Source organism: Barbus barbus, assembly GCF_936440315.1.
Source record: "Barbus barbus genome assembly, chromosome: 20".
NCBI classification, from domain to species: domain Eukaryota; kingdom Metazoa; phylum Chordata; class Actinopteri; order Cypriniformes; family Cyprinidae; genus Barbus; species Barbus barbus.
The window spans coordinates 2,420,874-2,444,020 of record NC_136748.1 but is presented as its reverse complement, the minus strand read 5'-3'; the positions used below and the strand labels follow the sequence as shown (position 1 = coordinate 2,444,020).

The following is a 23,147-nucleotide window of genomic DNA, read 5'->3' as shown; positions in this document are numbered from 1 at the left end:
ACACTTTGGGCCCAATTTGGACATTTTCACTTAGGGGTGTACTCACTTTTGTGGCCAGCAGTTTAGACATTAATGGCTGTGTGTTGAGTTATTTTGAGGAGACAGAACATTTACACTGTTATACAAGCTGTACACTCACTTCTTTATATTGTAGCAAAGTGTCATTTCTTCAGTGTTGTCATATGAAAAGATATAATAAAATATTTACAAAAATGTGAGGAGTGTACTCACTTCTGTGAGATACTGTATATGTAAAATTCAAAGGCACTTATTTTAGTGTCATTACCTACATCTGCTGAATAAAGTGCACTGCTCCATTCAGTGTATTTACAGAAGTTGCACATATATGCCACTGTTATAATCGAATTTCAGATTCCTTCCTTAAATGGGGGTACAATGCTGTTTCATGCATTCAGAGTTGTTTACACTGTTAAAAGAGTTGGATTCTCATTCTAAGCATGGACAAAGTTTCAAAAAACATTTTGGATGTATAACAGAGTATTTCTGAGCCAAAAATCTTACTACAAGTTTGAGATTTTGTTTTCGATCGTGGCTCTTCATGACGTAAACGAGGTTGGAACTCCTTATATGGGCATTTCTCCCGGAAGAGCACGCCCGTGCATGCATCGACCAGAGCGAGAGAGAGAGCAAGAGCAGCCCATCAACGCATTTCATTCGGCAGCGCTTCACGGGACTCACTCGTGAAGAATGTCTCTAAAGAAGTGTGTTTTTGGTTGTGAGGGAAAGATAACCTTGTTCAGCTTCCCGAAGAACCCAGCGTTACGTAAACAGTGGATGCAGTTTGTTTTTCCAGGGTAGTGTAGAACTTTGTCGAAACAAGAACACACACACACACACACACACACCTATTAACAGGACAGCACATTCCGGAGAAAGTTGCTCTTTTCAATATCTGTGGCCGTAAAATGAGTTAACGACCAGCACCACGCCCAAGCATCCTACTCTGTTCTCCTTAACGTCTTACGAGACCCCTAAAATGAAGGATATATGTGTGGAAAAATCTGGACCTATTCCAGAACAGGACTTTACTGTGGCTTTCTTATCACTTAAACATAATTCAGCCAGAAACAGGACAAAGACCTCTGGATCTGGACACGATTTCCTGACCATAAATTCAATGATGTTATCAACCTGGAGAGACAGTTTTACAACTGACGTCCGAGCTAAGGAAATCTCCAGATCTTCACAAACGTGATATTCTCATGTTTCAGACAACTTTCTCTCTCGTCCTCACATTCCAAAGGAAACGCGCCTTTTTTCTCTTATTAACAGACAAAGAGACTCAAATCTTGCTTAAGGATTCCAAAAAGAACACATTATAATTGTTCCTGCTATTAAAGCAATATACTCAAAAGCAATATATATCATATATTTACAATATATATTCAGGTTGTATTTCATGAAATTAAGTTTGCTGTGTTATTGGAATCTATGGTATTGTTGTAATCTTTTAATGTCTAATTTTTTCCGATCATTATTGTTTAGTTTCACATGCTTGGTGTGATTATTTAGAATTTAGGATCGTTTAATCTATGCCTTAGCCGCGTAATAGATAAAAATGATATATGTACTTTGGGTATGCAAAATACTTGGTGTTTGATTTCGAATGAAAGCTAGTTGCGTCAGCAATAATTTGGTGTGGATGAAAATTAACCTCTCTCATCATAATGTATGATTAAAACACTTATAGGAATCTACTAGGATATGCTCTTCATGTTATGGAATAATTCAGCAAAAGATTTACGCACGGAAAACTGAGAACTGAAACAGACTTCCTAAGAGCGTCATAACACCAACCAATCGCAAGAGGGCATCCCCAGTGACATCACGCAACAGAGATTTCAGCAGCCAATCCGCACACGGGGTTCCCTCGACCAGGAAATGAACGGAAACTCAACTTAAAGCAAGTAAAAATCAAACAAATCTTCTTAATTCTGCTGGAAACTGGTTGAAGTAATTTAAGAGCGTAGACAGACAAGTTTCCTGCTTGAAATTCCCTCAGGACAAAGTTTTCAGTAACTAGCAAAAGAGTGCTGGTTTAAGCTTTCTTCAAGTTCATTGCCTGCAATCTGTGTGTTTGTGTGTTACATACTATGTTTTGTGTTATTGTAGCTTAGTAGTGTGTAGAGTAGTAAATACATTTTGAATTTATTAAGAAATCTTTGTCTGGTGCTATGTGATTTTCAAGTCTTAAACTATTTGCCAAAGATCGCATTACCTATGCTCCAAATTTACCTAATCAATTCTGTGTTATTATCGTGTCCACGGGAATAAAACTGAATTGTTAAGAGATAACGTGCTGATTTTAATGCTTGCTGGACAAGTCATTAAAGAGGTATCGGTAACAAGGTATAAGTTGGACGTTTTGATTAATATCGATTAATCATATAAATATCAATATCGAATCTTAAGAATAGATTTCCTAAAAGCTAAATTAGAATAAGGGCTAATCCTTCACAGTAGCAACAGAGTTTCTCAAGTGTTTGATGAACGTTTTATATACAAGCTCCAGTTCAACGCTGGATTTGAACACTGTTTGATGCTGAAAGATGGAGTGATAAAAGATCCCAGTCATGATTCAGAACTGCATACAGTAAGTGAAACGGCATCAAATGTCTGTGTTTTGTTGGCGATCGGTGCTCGTCACTTTAGCTCCGCCCACGGCGCACCTCCAGGAGCTTGGCTTTTTTCGGAGAGAATTGTAAAGCTGTATCTTTCTTTTATAAATATGATAAACCTACAGACTTTTTGGAGATATGAAGGATGCAATACTACTCTATAGGTACTCAAGATTAACATGAGATTCGATGAAACTGTGTTTTAGGTCCCCTTTAAAAAGACCTGAATGCACAAACGTCTTACAGTAACTACAGAAAGAGGAGATGAATTGCAATTAATATTTTAAATGACTTATAGTCATAATCACTGTACAAGTGTAAGAGAGCTGGCCTTTGTCATTTAGCAGTGAGGTGTGAAGTGGAATTGCAGCATATGTCAGTTTCATGGTCCTGGTGGGCAGATGTCTAAACTACACTGCCCCTGCGGAGTGTGTGTGTGTGTGTGTGTGTGTGTGTCCAGCGGCCTGTGGACAATTTCATTAGTACAATTAACACAGACGTCAATCATGAAGCACAGTCTCTGCTATTTGAATTGTGCAGCTCATTCTTGTTTCCACACAGTTGTGTAATGTGTCATATCAACAAAGAATCACCTTTTTTTGTTTAATTTCTGTTACTGAATGCACAAAACAGGTTAACAAAAATTGATTGGTTAAGAGGATTTCATTATGCTCAATTAAAGGGATAAATAATTTTTTAAACATGATTAAATAACAACATTTGACAATTTAACAGTGTTAAACGCAGGTGCGGAGCAAGGGTTGACCACCCCACTGACAACTGCTGCTTCGGTCTCTTTTTTTCTTGACAAGAATTGCGTTTATTTAGACACAGAATGTCTTTATGAACACATCAAATAGGAGACTTTTCAAACGCACTCCGACTTCACTTCAGCGCCAGACGCGAGTCAAACGAGTGCGGAAAAGCTACAGGTGACGAGACGCTTCAGCAGAACAAGTGAACTGCGGTCAGATGAGATATCGTCAGGCCATGTCTCAGTAAAAACTAATCTTCCTCTCCTGGCATGGGCGCTTAATTAATGTTTTCAACTCAAAAGTGATTATGCTCATAATGTAGTTATTTTAATATATTTTAAATTGTCATTTCAAAAATCAAACTTACTAATGGCTTCCCCAATCTCATTTGCATAAGAAGTATTGGCGGATAATAGCCTATTACTGCTTGCCAGTTGCATGGCGTGAATTGATATTTAGCATTTTTTACATCATACAACTACTGCAGAGGAATCTGGACCCAACCAAAATAAAGTCAGATGAAGATGCCGATGCTGATGTCGTGCTTGATAACTCTAGACCCGGACATTCAAGGAGATCTGCAGGACGCTCGTCGTAGCAGCTCGGTGTTTGACATTTGTCAGACCATTTACATCCAAATGTAATTTAATGCACACAGAACAGAACCTAGAAACAGATATCAGAATATAAACTGCTTAATTGGCGTTTAACTTGAATCATGTCCAACAGACATCTGTTTTAAAGCAGTGGGTAATTCATTCGTTGATTTGCTTAAAGTCTACTTTGCGGTTCTGTTGACAAACATGTTTATAGCGCATTCTATTCAACATATTTATTGCTAGAGCGGCAAAAAATAGACAGTGCAGCCTTTACGAGTAATTTGTGTGCAGTGTATCTGGTTGCTGCTGCTCTATGTAATCATAGTAAAACCGCTTAAATGGTACATGGAGTGTGAATTTTTACTTTTACTACAGAAATGCTTAAATGTATTTAAAAGTTTGACTGACCAAATCGACTTGCTTGGTTAAAAGATGCCATTAAACAAATATTAAAAATATAGAGTCTTTATGTTGTTTCTGCATTAGCTAATTTGAAGATTTCATGTGAAATTATTGCAATATTAAAATATATTTAAAAACTTTAATGTTGGGTGGGATTTCAGAACAAATGTGCAATTAATTTGTAAAAAACTTTTAATCAACTGACAGAACTAGTTATTTTATATTATTTTATTTGAGCCAAAACCAGTCAAAATGAAATTTATTCAGTCAGAAGGTATTTTATTTTTATTATGATTTTTATTAGGGATGTAACGATTCACTCAACTTATTTTTTTTTTACAAAATGAGATTTAAGACAAATTATAAATTAAATGTGTCCTTTTATTATTGCTTGGACAAATGATTTTTGAGTTTTCTTTTTTTTTTGTATAAACTTAAAACAATAAGTTGAGAAAACTCAAAAATCTGCTGAAGCTGGTTGTCTTCAAATTTTAAGTTGGCTCAACTTTTTTTATTTTACAGTGTATAACACTATAATAATATACTAATATAGCACTTGCATGTTGTTGCTCTTTTGTTGGTTTTGATTGCTTCTATTCTCCTCATTTGTAAGTCGCTTTGGATAAAAGACTCTGCTAAATAACAAAATGATAATTAAGTCAACTTATCACTTTTTACAGTGGAAGCCTATTTATGAAATATTGTGCGTCATCAAGCAGCACGCAGACTCAACCAGAGTAAAACAAGCAAAGTTTCACAAAAGTCAAATATTTCATTGTTTTTGGGGCAAATATCTGCACTCCTTGAATGCCGAATTTTGGGGGCTGTGGCTAACTGCTGTAATCACTGCAAAAAAAATAAAAATGTTTTAACTTCAAATCATTTGTTTCCACGCTGACTTAAAATTTTTAGTTTAGTCAACTCAAATATTCCAGTTGTCCCTTAAATTAACATTGAGTAACTTAAAATTTCAACTTGACAAAATAATTTGTTACCCCGCTGACTTAAAAATTTTAAAGTTGAAAACTTTTTGAAAAAAAAAAAAAATTACAGTGAAAACAATAAAGGCTCATATTTAAATATGTTATTTTCTTTATTAATAAAGAATTATAAGCGTGTGTATGATGTGATTTAGCCAATGCATATTTATTTGTTTGAAAGTTTGGCAGAGTGATCACAAGATGCTAGGTTAGATATATTAGATATATATATAAGTTTTGTATAGTTTACAGATAGGCGCGTTCTCATCTGTTTTTCTGTTATCTGTTTTTCTTCAAAGTACCAACGTCCATATTGTTGATTTGATTGCTTGTGTTACATGAGAAAATAAATAATTTTGCCTACCTGATCATGTTGTAGAATAATGCGGGTTCGGTTAATAATAATTATGAAAACTACATTATTTTTTGGTTAATTATTTTATTTCAGTTAGTTTTTCAATAAATGTTGTTAGTTTTGTTTCGTTTTCATTTTTCAAATATTTTGGCATTTTTATTTTATTTCAGTTTACGAAATTGTTTTTTCATCAGTCGTTTTCGTCTTAGTTTTCGTTTACAAAAATAACCTTGGCTCGCGGTTAATGGTTACATCCCTACTTTTATAATACTGATAGTTTGAGAGCAGATTCACAGTAATACACAGAAAAATGTCTCATGTGTAAATGTTGGCAAGTTCATGACTTTATGACCCTATTCATCCAGCCCTCAAACCTGAACACACCTTTTTTCTGCTGATGTGCCTTTAAGAGATCCATGTAAACATCTTTCTTTGCTGGTTTTCTGTCAAGTCTACAGCATTTTTATCTGCTCCATTATATTCATAAAATAATAGATTCTAACTGCTCAAAACAAACATTATGAAAGACTGTTAGCTATTAGTTTATCCTGACTACAGGCGGAGAGACAGTTGCACTTGCTCAGGAATGACTGGACGTTTCACAGATCGATAGGAAACAATCCACTGAGGAAGATCTGGAGTATTACGTAGGTGTTAAATAAGGAACAGTGAAGGTTTTGGAGTGTGTGCTTCATCTGAGAGCTTTCTTTTCACCAATTACTGTGACATTATAACACCAGATGCATGAGATAATCTCACTATGGTGTCACTTTGAAAATCGTCTATGAAATCTACCATTAAACTCACACATCTGCAAAAATACTAGAAGAAATTGCATATTTTCATCTCTTAGAATAGGTCATACTGACAAAAAGCACAAACCTTTCAGATGCAAGAAGAAATAATGAAGGACAAAGCAGGGAAGGTATGAACAATACTGGAAAACATCAGAACAAAGACAAAACTGAACATGTGCCAAAACAACAGCTGTAAGGCTGAAACAAAAAGCCTGAAAAGACCATTTACTGTATTTTCTGGAATAAACGGACATGTGCCAAAGTACAATACACGTTTATAGGTTTTATAACATTTTAAATACCAGTATTTTACATCATTTCTAAATGTAATAATAAAAATGTAACTTATACACAGGCATTTTCTGTCTTAACCAGGCAACCTGTTTTTTTCCAGAAAATATGGTACTGTATTATCAAAATTATATTGACACCATCCCACGATATTCTCTTGTGATGCCTTCCAGTTTTACCAGAAACCCCTTGCTGTTTCCTTGTTAACTTGTATATGTGGTAAGTGAAGCTTTTAAATTTTTTTTAAAGGTTAAGCAAAAGGGACAATTATGAACGCACTACCGCAATTCACATACCAGACTAAAGAATAAAGATCCATGAAACTGAAGAATTAGGTCAAAACATTTTCCAAAAATGGACTTCTAAAGACAGTTAGCTTAAGGATACACCAGGTCTTCCTCTTTAATGGAGCTTGCATTTTGAAAGCTGGTTTGAGAAGTATGTGAAGCACGGATCCAAGAAATCAAGACAAAACACCACGTACATTCATACCAGACATGCCAACATTCCTGAATGCCTGCAGGACAACGACACGTTTGCCTTCTTATCTGCCCTCTATCCCAACTAGACATTTGGTGAAGACAACTCTGAAAATTACTACTTGGTATTATAAGAAATGGAGCCATAATTCTGATTTCAGATAATAATTCTGAGACATTAACTGAAGTATCGCTTGCACCTTTAAGAAAAGTTACAACATAAGATATAAAGTCAAAAGTATTCTAATTTTAGCAAGATACACTATATGGATACCCTTCTAATTAACAGGTCTGAGTACTTTAGTAATTTCCATGAGTGCAAATCATATAAAATGCTATTCGAGGGAATTGTGTGCTTCTAATTGTATAGCAACAGCTTGGAGAGGACCGTTTTCTATTCTAACATGACAGTGTCTCTGTGTATAAGACACGGTTCAAAAAGACATGATTGATTGAGTCAGTGTGGAATAACTTGACTGGTCCACAGAAACCCAGCTGAACACCTCTGGTGTGACTTTAAATGCAGACCTTGAGCCGAAAACTCATCACCAAACACTAATGACTTGTACATAAGGGTTCTGTCATTTTAGACACTTCCACAACTGTTGCAGCAGAGATGGAAATACAATTTTTAAATACATGACTTTTGACTCTGTGGCAACAAAGATGGAAACATAATTCAAGTTCTTCCACACTGACTGAATCAATCATTTCTTTTTGAACCTCCACCTTATTTTTCTCGTAAGAGCGGGCATGGTCATTTGTAAATTTAACGTGTCTGGCTTCCGGTCTCATCTGTGTCCAGCTATTTTTAGCTGTACAAAACAGCTTGTTTTGCTGCTTGATATTGCAAACTGGTGTGTGTCTTACCATATTATTTTAATGTATTATTATCTTTAATTATGAACACAATGGTTTGTAGGTGCAAACAGTTTTACCATTTACTGCACTTTGTTATTCTTCCCGTTATTTCCCTACGGCAGCTTATGAACCCAAAATCAAACACATTACCAGAAAACAGCTTACTTCCGCATCGAAAAATAAGGTGGATACACAGAGGCATTGTCATGTTAGAATAGAAAAGGTCCTTATGCGATCAAATTCCCGCCAAATATAGAGGGGCGGTGACGTCACTCCAGTGCGCCTCATTAGCTGCCGATGCTGTGTTCTGTTCACTTGTACAGGTGAAAATAGATAACTGTCAGCCGGGGTAACATCTTTCCCTACAGGACACCGTTATATCTGTCTGTCTGTCACTGCTGTATGCCTACCTGGCGATCCGGTAACATTAAATGGGTAAATTGGTAAATTAATTTTGAATGAATGTAATGTTTTTGTATTGACTAGGCTAGATTTGACTACTGATTAATGAAAACGATAGTGTTACAGAGTTACAGAGGCCAGGTGGATTTGATATACACATTAATTTATTTGTATATTGCATTTATTTTACATAGCTATCTTCCTACTACTATTCGTACAAACGGCTGATTCATTCAGTGAGGAATAAAGCGAATCATTCAATACAAAAGGCTGTGTGTGCTGCTCATAAAGGACACTGTTATGCAGTGGCTTCGGACTCTTCATTGAAATGAGAGCAAAATGAGAAAATATTTACAATATTAAACTCACTCAAAATTTACTTCTTGTTATATAGATTTCATACTACAGTTCAATCAACATTTGCAATGGTGCTGATATTCGGGAAAACAACACTCTTCCTCATATGATATTGCTTAAAGGGGACCTAACACACAGTTTCACCCAATCTCATGTTAATCCTGAGTACCTATAGAGTAGTACTGCATCCTCTATATCTCCAAAAAGTCTATAGTTCGATCATATTTATAAAAGAAAGATTTACGATTCTCTCCAAAAACAGCCGAGCTCCTGGAGGCGTGCCGTGGGCGGAGCTAAAGAGTGACGAGCACTTGAGCGCCGATCGCCAACAAAACAGAGACATTTGATGCCGCTTCACTTACCATCTCCAGTTCTGAATTATGACTGGGATCTTTTATCGCTGGGACCGCTCAATCTTTCAGTATCAAACGATTGCAAATCCAGCATCGAACTGGGCCTTGTTTATAAAACGTTCGGGAACAAACACACTTGAGAAACTCTGGGAAAAACAAACTGCGTCCACTGTTCACGTAACGCTGGGTTCTTCGGGAAGCTGAACAAGGTCATTTTCCCTTACAACCAAAAACACACTTCTTTAGAGAAATTCTTCCCGAGCGAGCCCCGTGCAGTGCAGCCGAATGAAGCGTGTTGATGAGCGCGCTCTTCTGGGAGAATGCCCATATAAGGAATTCCACCCTTCATGACGTCATGAAGAGCCATAATCAAAAAAACATTCTGGAACTTGTACAAAACCGGAAGGAGTGTATTTGGCACAGAAATTAGTTTTTTGAAACTTTGGCCATGTTTAGCATGAGAATCCAACTCATTTAACTAACAGTGTAAATAATTCAGCATTAGACCCCCCCCTAACTGTATGTCATTTTATAATCTCAGAGTAACAAAATGTGAAATTATTACAAAACCAGCAACAGTGATTTTAACATAACAGTGACTTTGCAATGCCGGTGCATATAGTGGCTGCTCCCTTTCGGGATGTGACCATAGGTACATATAGGTGAATATAACCGCAAAGGATCGCCAGGTATGCATACTGCCCGCAGTGACAGACATAACAGTGTCCTGTAGGGAAAGATGTTACCCCGGCTGACAGTTATCTATTTTCACCTGCACAAGTGAACAGAACACAGCATCGGCAGCTAATGAGGCGCACTGGAGTGACGTCACCGCCCCTCTTCGACTGATTGGCTAGAGGTGGAGCTGTCAATCAAGAACTATGGACCCATGATGATGCTTCAACCCGCCCTGATTTACATCAAATTCTAACCGTAACATTTGGAAAAGCAAGCGTAGAATTTGGAAACAAGAGCGAAAGAAAAACAGCATAAGCATTAAAAAAATAAAAAATATGAACAGAAAATGCACACAAAAAAAAACAAGAAATATAACCAAGGAAAGCAATTTTGTGTCGGATAATTTTGCATTAATATTTTAGTTTTGTGCAATATGATTTTAAATGTGTTTAAAGTTTTGATTCATGCTTATTTTTTAATAAGCATTATTACATTTTTGATTTATACTTATTATTTTTCGATCCTTGACTATTGTTTGCAATTCTGAAAACTTTGCTTTTATTTTTACTTGCATTTTTAAATTTTGGTTTCACGCTTGTCTTTTTTTTATCCGTGACTGCAATACATTTGGTGGGAATTTGATCCCATAGGTCCTGTCCAAGCTGTTGCTATAAAATTAGAAGCACAAAATTCCCTAGAATATCATTATATGCTTCAACATTAAGATTTGTACTCATGTACTCAATTACTAAAGTAGTCAAACATGTTCATTAGAAGGGGGTGCCAATACTTTTGTCCATAGGGAATAAAGCTCTACATATTAGATTTATATAATCTTACAGCAAATATATAATATAATATATCTAAATAAATAAATACATATAAAAATAAATAGATAGATAGATATAATGTATACATACATACACACATATATATATATATATATATATATATATATATATATATATAAACAAACAAACAAACAAACAAACACACACACCTATATATATATATATATATATATATATATATATATATATATATATATATATATATATATATATATATATATATATATAAACAAACAAACAAACAAACAAACACACACACACACCTATATATATATACAGTTGTGGTCAGAATTATTGGAACCCTTGGTAAATATGATCAAAGAAGACTGTGAAAATTAACCTGCTTTGTTAATCCTTTTGATCTTTTATTTAAAAAAAAATAACAAAAAGCTAACCTTTCATTGGATAATAAGAATTTAAAATGGGGGGAAATATCATTATGAAATAAATGTTTTTTCTCAAACACACGTTGGACACAATTATTGGCACCCCTAGAAATTCTTAAGAGTAAAATATCTCTGAAGTATACTCCCATTCATATTCACAATTTTGAGCACTCTAGGGTGATTATGAACATGAAATTATCCAGCCATGGCTTCCTGTTTCACAGAAATATAAATAGGAAGGAAAACAAAGCCCAAATTCCCTTAATCATCCATCACAATGAGAAAAAACAAAGAATATATTTCTGATGTGCAGCAAAAGATAATTGAGCTTCACAAATTAGTGAAGTGGCTTTAAGAAAAGAGCTAGAGCAGTGAAAATCCCCATTTCCACCATCAGGGCAATAATTAAGAATTTCCAATCAACAGAAAATGTAATGAAACTGCCTGGAAGAGGATGTGTGTCTATATCGTCCTAATGCACGGTGAGAAGGAGAGTTTGAGTGGCTAAAGACTCTTCAAGGATCACAGCTGGAGAATTGCAGAAAATAGTTGAGTCTCGGGGTCAGAAAACCTTAAAACAAATTTGTCAAACAGCCCCTACATCAGCACATGTTGTTTGGGAGGATTTCAAGAAAAATTCTCCTAGCTCATCCAAAAACAAACTCCAGCATATTCAGTTATCAGGCACGACTGGCACTTCAAATGGGACTGGCTTCTATGGTCAGATGAAACTAAAAAATGAGCTTTTTAGCAGCAAACACTCAAGATGGGTTTGGTGAACACAGGGATAAAAAGTACCCCATGTGTACAATGAAATATACTGCTGTATTTGTGATGTTGTGGGCTTATATTTCTGCTGGAGGTGCTGGACATCTTGTTTAGACACATGGCATCATGGATTCTATCAAATACCAACAGATAAAAAATCAATAAGTGACTGATTCTATTAGAAATCTTATAATGGGCCATGTTTGGATCTTCCAACCGTACAATAATCCAAACACAAACCTCAAAAACAACACAAAAATGGGTCACTGAGCACACAACCAAGCTTCTGCTGGCCATTCCAGTCCTCTGACCTGAACCCTGTAGAAAATGAGTGAGGTGAACTGAAGAGAAGAAGCACCGTCATGGAGCTGTGAATCTGAAGGATCTGGAGTGATTCTGGATGAAGGAATGGTCTCTGATCTCTTGTCAGGTGTTCTCTAACCTCATCAGGCATTATAGGAGAACATTTAGAGCTGTTAAACTGACAAATGGAGGTTTCAAAAAGTATTGAATAAAAAGGTGCCAATAATTGTGTCCAACGTGTGTTTGAGAAAAACATTTATTTCATAATGATATTTCCCCCCATTTTAAATTCTTATTATCCAATGAAAGGTTAGCTTTTTGTGAATTTTTTAAATAAAAGATCAAAAGGATTAACAAAGCAGGTTAATTTTCACAGCCTTCTTTGATCATATTTACCAAGGGTTCCAATAATTCTGACCACAACTGTATATGTATATATATATATATATATATATATATATATATATATATATATATATATATATATATATATATATATATATATATATATATACACACATACTCACACATCTCTTTCTCTCAAGGATGTGACGTGATGGTTGCATTGACATTACACACCAAATGGAAATTATTTCAAATGAAAATAAAAAGTAATTTCAAATGGTAAGAAAAGTGTAATTTTTTTTTATAATTATATAACATTAAAAATGCAATTACACAAAAATTATAAGCAATAATCAATAGGTTTAGGGTCACAGATTACAAAGAAAACTGACAGAAACACAGATACAGTGAGCGAGAGCTGATGACTGAGACGTGTTGTGAATGTGGTGAAGAGCCACACGACTCTCAGAAACTCTGACAAAGCAGCACTTCCTCCTGGAGACACGAGAATATCTGATGATAAAGCCAAACTCATGTGATGGCGGCAGCTGATTTCACAGTATTTGTGGAGATGATTATCATTCTAGTGTGGTCCAGACAAAACTAGAAAACCCCTGGTTATTTGAAACCAAATAATCATTCACAAGCAGCTGATCCTAAATGAAAGTGGAACTCATTCTGCCAATTAAAATGGTCTTTTCTTCTTAAATACTAGCAATACCCATAGTTGCCCTAAAGGCTTTCTGTAGACGACTATGTAGAAAATGTGACTGGTTGAACAACTCTGTTATCTCTAAACAAAATCAGCTTAAAAAAGGAAGTCAAGAAACTGTCACTGGATCTTAAGCACAAGAGAAAATGACGCACTCCAAAGCTTGTGATAATGTTTATTTATCTGTGTATGATTGATGTTCTCAGCCCGTCTAAGAAAATGTGGACTGGTTCACATGTTCATGTTCTTCTATAGTAGTACAGAAGTGCTGTTTTAATAGGACTGGCCAGTAATGAGGGTTTGCCATATTTTAGATCAGTCATTTCGCTACGGTAACAGCCAAACTGTAATAATAATAAAAAAAATCAAAAATGAAAGGAAATAACATTTATGAAAGTTATATGGAAGTCTGTTATTTCTTGCAACCGCAAGCTTAAATCTAGCAATTCTGTCTTTCTTTTCCTGAACCGATATAAACTTGTAATTTTGACTTTTTTCTTTCACAATTTTAAGTGTACATTCGGATTTTTTTCCCTCAGAATTGTGAGATTTAAACTTGCAGTTTCTTGCAATTGCAAGTTTATAGCCTGCAATTCTGACTCAACTGAGAGTTTATATCTCGCATTTCTTTTTTTCTTCTTTTTTTTCTCAGAATTGCATGAACTTGCGATTGCGGTGTTATAAAGTCAGAATTGTGAGAATAAAAGTCGCAGTTGCTTTGTTTTGTTTTTTATTTGGTGGAACAGGATTCCATAAAGAAACTGCTGGTATATTTAACAAATAATTACAAAGAAATAGCAAGTAACACGCTGAATCAAATATGAAAAGTACTATTTTCTTGCAAAACCTACACAATCTTTATTTAAAACTTTTAACTATATTACTATTGTTCATTCTTATTATTATTAATAAATTCCATTTATTGAACATTTTTTGAAAGTCTTTTACTATATGGATGTTTCTGCCAATTCATGAATGCAATAAACGATAGTAAAATAGTTGTATTAATGATAGTGATATCTCTCGTTCCCTTGCCTTCACCCAATAACAGTGCTATATTTCATTGGTAGTGAGCTCAGGACTTACTCAACTTCCTTTGAATTGGAGTTCACAGAAACACACACACTTTCTGCAGAGTTTGGAATTCATTAGTCCTCAGTGACGGCGCGCAGTCGAGGCCCTGAGGCGCTCAACACACCAACAACATCTATTCCTCACCATGATTCACAGTTGGAAGGAGACTGTGTGTTGGCTCCGGTGGGGAGGAAACGCCTCCACTCGACTCACACTCATCGTAGTAATAGTTTTTGGAGAGCAGTGGTTTCCTCATGTTGATCACAGAGAGTTCAGGAACACACGTGTTATCAATCACAAGCAGGCAGATCGCAGACGGTATAAATACTTCTGAAGTCACACAAAACCACACTTCTGACTATAGTCTGGTCCATTCAGCAGCTCATTCTAGACAAGAACCGCCTACTAAAGAAAACTGACTTACAACTATAACCAATGCTTATGGATGAGTAATGTGAAATCAGTAATATCACAATAAAAGACCAAACAGCTACACAAAAAGTGCAAGAAAAATTTGAAACATGGGAAGAGACTACAGACTAATCCACATTTCTGTCAATTCAAGAGCTTCACAATCAGTCGGAATAAAACCAAATGATCTCCATCTCTGCTCCTGAGCTTGAGTCACTTTAATATGCATTTGGAAACGCAACATGAACTAACCATCTTCCCAAACTTGCAATAGAAGCCCTTATCTACAAAAAATAAATAAAATTAAATAATAAATATTAGTATAGTAATTTTACAGCTGCAATGTAATAAAATATATATATATATATTTGTATTTCTTATGATTTATTATATTTCTTATATTGTATACAATAAATATATTTTAAATCCCTGATTTATTTTACAGTGAAATATTACAAGAGTAATATTACTTTTGTTTTTATTTTGAAATGTATATTTATAATAATAATAATAATAATCACCATCATCATTATTTATAAATCACATTAAATATATGATCATACATTTTTTTTGGCCAAATTGTGCAGCCCTACACACAAGCACAAACTGTTTTTTTTTTTGTTTTTTTAAATCGCAATACATTTTTATTAGATATTAATCAAATTTAATAAAATCAAATTTATATTAAAAAAGCTCTTAATATTATACTTATAATAAAATGACAATATTTGAGACTGGAGAAACTTAGATGGAATAAAATACATATAAAAAAACAGTCCAGTTGCCAAAGCAAGATTTCTCATTTTCATTTAGTTTAACCTGATGTACTAAAATTACTAAAACTGTATAATAAAAATAAAAAACAATTTAAAACTATATATCAAAATAAAAATAAAAAACACAACACAGCAAAATTACTAAAACTAGAACTACAATAATGTAGAAAATGTAAATATAAATCAAATTCAAAATATTAAATGCAAAATAAAATCCCCATGCAACCCTAAATTTAAGTATCAAGTTCCAATTATATATAAACATGATTTGAAGAATTATTCATGCCTGTTGCTCAAAGGTGTTGGAGAGGTTAGTTAGTGCTGGGAGTTTGATCAAATCACTGACCCTTAACAAGAGCAGCAGTAATAGTGAAACAGCACTAATGAGATGCAGTAAGACGTTACCTGATAAGCAAATGAATGTGGTGTAGTCACCAGGGCCTCCAGTAGCTAAAAACGGGATCTTTTTCTTCGTCCTCCTCTTCACCTGTACGGCTGCCATCAGCCTCTCATCGTTCGGAATAAAGACCGCCTTGTTGAGGGCCGATTTGGCACTCATTGTAGCCGATGGCGCAGGCTGGGTGACAGCAGGGGTCTCTGAACTCTGACGAGAGAGGCATTGAGTCAACATCTTTATACCTGGAGACGCAAAACTCTTTCTTGTATAGCACTTTTCACAAAAGCAGTTTTAGTTGCAAAGTTGTGACTAACTTTACTATGATTTGTGACACATTTCTAAGTGAAGTGACTTTTCAAAAAAAAAAAAAAACATTGTCTGGGACTTGATTTTATCCATCTGATTGGACTGTGAAACGTGTGCACACCAGAATGAAGGCAGATCTGAATGTGATTGGTTTCAATGCAGTACGACTTTGTACGTGTTAAAGGGACAGTTCCCCCAAAATGTGCTGTTAATTATTCACCCCCAAGACATTTTCTTCAATAGAAAAGTGACAACAATTTTTAGTTCAAACCATTCATAAAATGCCGGTCAGCAGCTGCACATTTTTGAGAAAACAAGAAATCATATCAAGGAACACAAAATTAATACCTGTGGCTCCTGACGATATATTGGTGTTAGGGGTGTGCCATATCATACCGTCCACGGTAATACCAGTATACATGTTTACATGATAAAAAAGTGTCATATCAATGATATGGTATTTACTAGGGATGCACCGATTGTTTGGCAGTCGAAATTAATAAGAAAAAAGACTGAATAAATTGTACCGAACAATGACGTGACACGATCAAATGGAGGCATGCACTAATGCAGCAGACATGTCTGCAGTGTGGAAGCATTTAAAACTGTCTGAGAAAGATGCAAAAATCATTACAAGCACCGGCAGCAAGACTGTTTAGAGCTGCATCTCATGTCTCCGATGAGAAGAGGAAGGGGTGGTTGTTGCTGGTTACTGTATGATGAATAAAATCACGAAATGGCCTTAAACAATTAAATACACTGCAGAACGTTATGTTTTCTAATACATACACGAATCGCATGTGTTCAAACAGGGCTGCAGGAGCTCGCGACACTGTCTCGTTAACCAGGGTTCAAAGTCCAAACCGCGAGGGAAATCTGAGCTGAAACGGTGTTACTCGTCAGTTGCTCAGTAACACTTTTATGATTTTTTTTACAAGGCATGTGACAATGTGATACGTGCATCTTCCCACTTCCTGTGGGCTTCCGTCAAAATAAAACCTCCATCAACATTCAGAAATGTTAGTATTGTCATAACATTCACAGTGTACAAACTGGGATCTGTAATATTTTCTAATGTTTTAAAAGAATTCCCTTCTGCTCAGCAAGGCTGCATTTATTTTCAAGCCTGATTCAAGAAGGTGGTCTCAAAACTGGCCACAAAATATTATTTTACTTATTAATTTAAAGTTAAATTGTGCTTTGTTGGTATAATGTCTGCTAGAATGTTAAAAAGTGTTAAATAAGAATTTTAAATTGTTGTTTTGTATTAGTGTACAATGTTTAAAAATAATAATTAATTCCATGTAGTGTACATTTCATTCATTTAACATTTAATATTGGAGGCATCCAAGTTATTTGACATTTGATTTTTGATTTTTTTTAAAGTAACGCAATAGTTACTTTCCCTGGTAATTGGTTACTTTTATAATGATGTAACTCAGTTACTAACTCAGTTACTATTTGTGAGAAGTAACTAGTAACTATAACTAATTACTTTTAAGTAACTTGCCCAACACTGGTCACTACTACTGCACTATAATGCTGCTTCTGCCACCTTATGACAATAGAGTTACACTTCGAATTAGGTAGTCTGTCATCAATGACAGTAGCTCGTTGGAAAAAGATGTAAAATGCCCTTCATTGTGTTTGCACTAATAAATGCAATCACCAATATAATGTTGTTTCGTCATAAATATCATTATCGCAAATATTCTTGAAATATCGTGATATAATTGTGAGGCTATATTGCCCACCCCTAATTGGGGTCTTATGAAGTGAAATAATTAGTCTTAGGGCTGTGTATTGGCAAGAATCTGGCGATACGATACGTATCACGATACAGGGGTTGCGATACGATATATTGCGATACTGTAAGCAAGGCGATATATTGGGATGTTTCTTATTTTAGGAATAGGATATATTTTTAGGAAAGCTGTCATTAAGAACACACCACCATATGCAAACCTTAGCAAAAAATAAATACAAATAGTTTAACCAGAGCACACTGGGATCTGCATTTGTAATAATCAGTCCCTGTAACATTCAACATTATTGAACCACTTTTTGTGCAGCACGAGTAAAGGGGGGGAAATTAAAGTGCTTGCAGGATTCTTTAGTTAAATGTATGTATAAAATGTATTTTATGAAAAAAGTAAATATATTTTTAGACCCTGCTTTAAAGGTTCACAGTTTAAGTTTACAATTGTAATATACAATGTCATAACATTTGATCTGAACAAAAAATTACATCTGCTTAGTATCAATGAAAAATAAAGTGCTTGAAGAGAAAGAAAACAAAACAAAACAATTGTAAAACAATCAAATAAATACATATGTTGAACATTCCCAGAACCTTTCAACTTGGATTTCACAGGTTTTGCAGTTTGTATTTATGTTTCACGTGGAATCGCCGAGAGTGCGACGCGAGCACCGCCCCAACTGCACAAAACACCCCCGAATTATGAGAAAAAAGCTGCAGCCGCGCAGCGACACTACCGCCCGTCGCAACCCCACGCAAAGGCTCTTCAACACGGGACGCGGCAAGCGGCGGAACCGAGATGGCGCTCACGCTGCGGTCCCGGGGCAGACATTACCACAAAAGCCCAAATGACGCCACACTTCAGCTTTGTACACCGAAACGAGAACTGGAACAATTCTTTCATCCTCCATTACTGGCAGCGAACTATATTAACGCTAACATGGATAACGTGGCGTGCTCTAATGCTAGTATATCGCTGTTTAAATTCAGAGATGAAGACCGCTCTCTAGCAGTCGGGATATGAACTCAAAACGAAACACATACTGCCATGAATCCTGTATGATTTTTATTTCTTTTTTTAAATATCGATATTCCGTTTTTGAGAATCGATACAGTATCGCCAAACAAAATATCGCGATACTCACGTGTATCGATATTTTCTTACACCCCTAATTAGTCTGTGCAAGAAACTGAACATTATTTACAACATTATTGCCTGCAATCCAGAACCTCAGGCAAACAGTCCGGAGTGATGTCCGGTATGAGAACGAATCATTCTTTTGAACCAATTCTTTTTGGTAAACTAGTTGAACCAGTTCACTGAATTGGACTGAATCATCTGAAATGGTTCACGGCTGGAGCAGCACAGATCTACAAGTTACTCAAATCAAAACTCGCTTTCAAATGCCTGACAGTCACTCCGACTCAAAATGAGCCAAAATAGCAGTGTATCTGATCCAGTGATAAATAATTTAGAGCTCCAGTTGCAAAATTCCCTTGATGTTTTGGCATATAAGAGGTCATTGTACTTTAAAAACATCCTCTAAGTTTCAGAACTCAACACTTTGTCATTACTCCAAAAACAGCTGATACTGAAGGCAGTCTGTCAAAACGTCAGCTTGTGGAATGTTCTACTCTGAGATGTAATAGTGTGGATAAGTTGACACCATCCTCCACAGATGATGATCAACGCCTGCTTCAACATCACTGCCCACCGATTCGACATCACTGCCTGTTTAGCCCCACCCACCGATTCGACATCACTGCTTGTTTAGCCCCACCCACCGATTCGACATCACTGCTTGATTAGCCCCACCCACCGATTCGACATCACTGCCTGTTTAGCCCCACCCACCGATTCGACATCACTGCCAGTTTAGTCCCGCCCACCAATTCTACGTAGCTGTACAGTATTTGCATTGCCTTCCTTCTGACCCCAACATTAGGAAAGCATGGATAAACTTTATTTTTAATGAAGTTCCAGACCATGTCAGTAAGAACTTTGGATTTGTTTACAAACAAGGCACAATTCGACACAGGACTTTCAGAGAGACTGAAACTAAAAGACGATGCTGTGCTGGCTATATTGGATCCGACAGTCATGTCACAACACAAGTGTGAGAAACTGTTTTCATTACGTGATCACTATTGCTTTGTCTGTTCAACAGATCAAATGCATTTTAAAGGTGAACTAACAAATATCTGAAAAATGCTTTTGACCACAGTGTCGGACCAAGTCCCAAAACACACGTATAGCCAATCAGCAGTAAGGGGGCGTGTCTAGTAATGATGGAGAGAAGAGAGCGCTCAATTTGAGTGTACAGGACGGATATTAGCAGATCGACTACAGATGAAGAGCGATGGAAAATAAAATAAAATAAAAAAAACAGAGGAAAATATCAGAGGAACAAAACATTAAAAAGAAGGGTTACGATCAGGCAAGAGGTAGGACCTGTATAATATTGGAGCAGCTTTCCTGCGCTGGAGAGAACTGAAGGAGCAGCAAGGGCTCGAATCGGACGCCGAGGTTGCGTTGTTTCTTCTTGACAGGTGAGTAACATTGATTTTGATTTGTTTCACACAACTTATCTGTGTTGGCTTTTGTTTGAATATGCTTGTGTGTCATCTTCACTTGTTTATGCGATTGTCGTTGCCATGGTTATGTACGTACGTGTGGGGCGGAGATATCAAAATGGGGCAAGGTCCTGTTGGGGTACGGGAGTGTTTGTTTTGGTGCTTTCAAATATCAACATTGTTTGGCTAAATTTGCTTAGTGCACCTTTAAACCTATATCACAGCAGCGCCCATCTATGAGGAATGTAGGCTGCAAACATATACAACTGTTAGCCAATCACAGCAGTGGGTGTTTACTTCAGAGTCTACAATCCTCCACGCCTATTCAAACAGAGCGTTCTGATGAGGGGGGTCAAAAACAGGACAGAAAATAGCCTATTACTTATGTTTTTTTTTTTATAATTATTTTTATGCAAAAATCTTGATAACATTATAAGCGGACCTCAGAGAACAGTACAAAATAAAAAATAAAAGGCAGTTCATGACCCCTTTAATTCTTGGTAACAATTGACTTGCATTTTATCAATGACCAAGGACCACAGTTTCAGCTAAAAATCTTCTTTACTATTCCACTGAAGGACAAAAAAAGTCACCTACATCTTGGATGGCCTGAGGATGAGTAATCTAACAGCAAATTTTGGGGTGAACTATCCCTTAAAGTGACATTGTTGAGTCTTCATCAGGGGTGCACATAAGTGGTGTGCATGCGTGACCAAAATAAAACATGCGCTGGGTAAATACATTTAGACCGATCATTTGCGTGGTTGACATCTGTTAATGCACAATCACTGTTTTAGTGACTAATTGTAATATGGTATAAGATTTCTATTCAAAGTGCATATACTTACTTGCTGGCAACCTGCCAAAATAAAAGCTTGCCGATTTTAGGTTTGAAAATGTTGAGAATTCACATTAAAAAAAGGTAAATATTAGCATTGTATTTTTTAAGTATACAGTAAAATAATTGTATTTTTTTCCATTTAATACTAATTTTTATATAAAAATATAATAATTGTTACACTTTATTTATTACTTTGTTTATTATTTTAGAACTAAACCGACTGAATAAAGTCCAAAAACAGTATTATTACTATTATTAATATTTTTTATAGTTATATTTAATGTGTCACAATATGTACAGTGTGAGCAGTGAGCACCAAATAAAATCTCCAGGTGCTCTCAGGAGAACCAGACTGAAAATCTTTCCAAATGTACTCCAATTACTTCAGTTTCATGCCACAGAGCAGGTGTTTGTTTCAAAAAGTTCAATGAACTTCCTTCTTTCACCTGAACACCTGCAGGAAAACAGGTTTAACACAGACAATTGAAGACTATAGATAAGTATAGAACTGCTGTAGCTTAGAAAATAAATATATATTTCACATTTGAGGCACAATAGGACACAAAGGCTTTTCCAAAATATGTGTGGCAAAACAATAAGGTACTGCTCTGTTGTCAATAGAGGCTCATGAGTCTCATCGAGTTGAAGAACATTTCCATTCAGTCATTTCAGTTAGGATGCTGTCTTAGAAGGAAGCTGCCTATGCAGTCAGCAGAGGGGCTCTCTGCGCATTAGGACAGAGCTCATCTGCAGGGGCGATTCTAGGATTTTTTTAATGGGGTGGCACTGAGTACATTACAATATAAACTATAAATTAGTGCATTATTATTTATGGGCTTAAAAACAAGATACAATCAGAATATTGTACCTGGTGGAGAGTGCCCAGTGTAAACATGAAACATATGCCATAACATATATTGTACAGTGGTACAGTTATGAAGGCCCTTCATAATTAAGAGGTCAACGGTCTGCTCTGCCAATATTTAGCAACGGCCCTATAGTATGCAGTGTTTAATAAACAGCTGTTTTACTAAATTATTCTGAAGTGAAATTCAGTGCAGTCCTGTATCGTGATACGTATCGTATCGTGACTTTGCTGGTGATACACAGCCCTACAAAATATAGAGTCAGACCAGACTCCAGTTCATTTAAAACATTTATTATTGAAGAGTAGACAAACAATAGCTGCATGTTGCAACTGTTGCTGTTCTTGCATTTTTAATGTATGAGCATAGAAAACATTATAAATGACACTTGTTTTTGTTTTGAAAAGTAACTTAGCAGAAACATAATATTATACAAAAATGGACCAGAACTAAGTTCTGAATACTGACCTAATGTTACAAAAACAGTTAAGACAGCTATCTTCAAGAACCAATCCCAGACCTACTCACACACTTGTGTCAAATTTTGATGACAGCGGCATGCAAACGAATTCAGCCTGTCAACAGTCATTGTGAGCTGGCATATGGGAGGCTGCACAAATTCATGATCGCTTGTATAACAGAACAAAGAGCCACAGTTACAGTCACATTGCCTGAGAAGTGGCACAAAGCTGCTGTTAGCAAACATCAGGCCTGGAGGCCATGCTTTTATTTGTCATCAAAAGGACAGTGCTGCTTTTGTCTTCTTGGCACGCTGTTGTCTCACCTAAATGAGACAAATGGCTTTCAGAAATCCAATTTGCTGTTTTTCC

General features: G+C 35.8%; 1 protein-coding gene across 3 annotated transcripts in view; it reads right to left on the bottom strand.

Annotated features, from left to right (window-relative positions):
• The window catches only part of LOC306886088 (syntaxin-binding protein 6-like), a 53,702-nt gene that overhangs the window by 20,671 nt on the left and 9,884 nt on the right, over positions 1-23,147 (bottom strand). For all 3 annotated transcript variants that reach the window (XR_013785602.1, XR_013785603.1, XM_079442964.1), the window contains exon 2: positions 15,980-16,178. Coding sequence is in view for 1 of the 3 variants with exons in the window: in XM_079442964.1 (XP_079299090.1) it covers positions 15,980-16,133 (154 nt within the window). In the remaining 2 variants the exon portion in view is untranslated. The remainder of the gene's footprint in view (positions 1-15,979; positions 16,179-23,147) is intronic.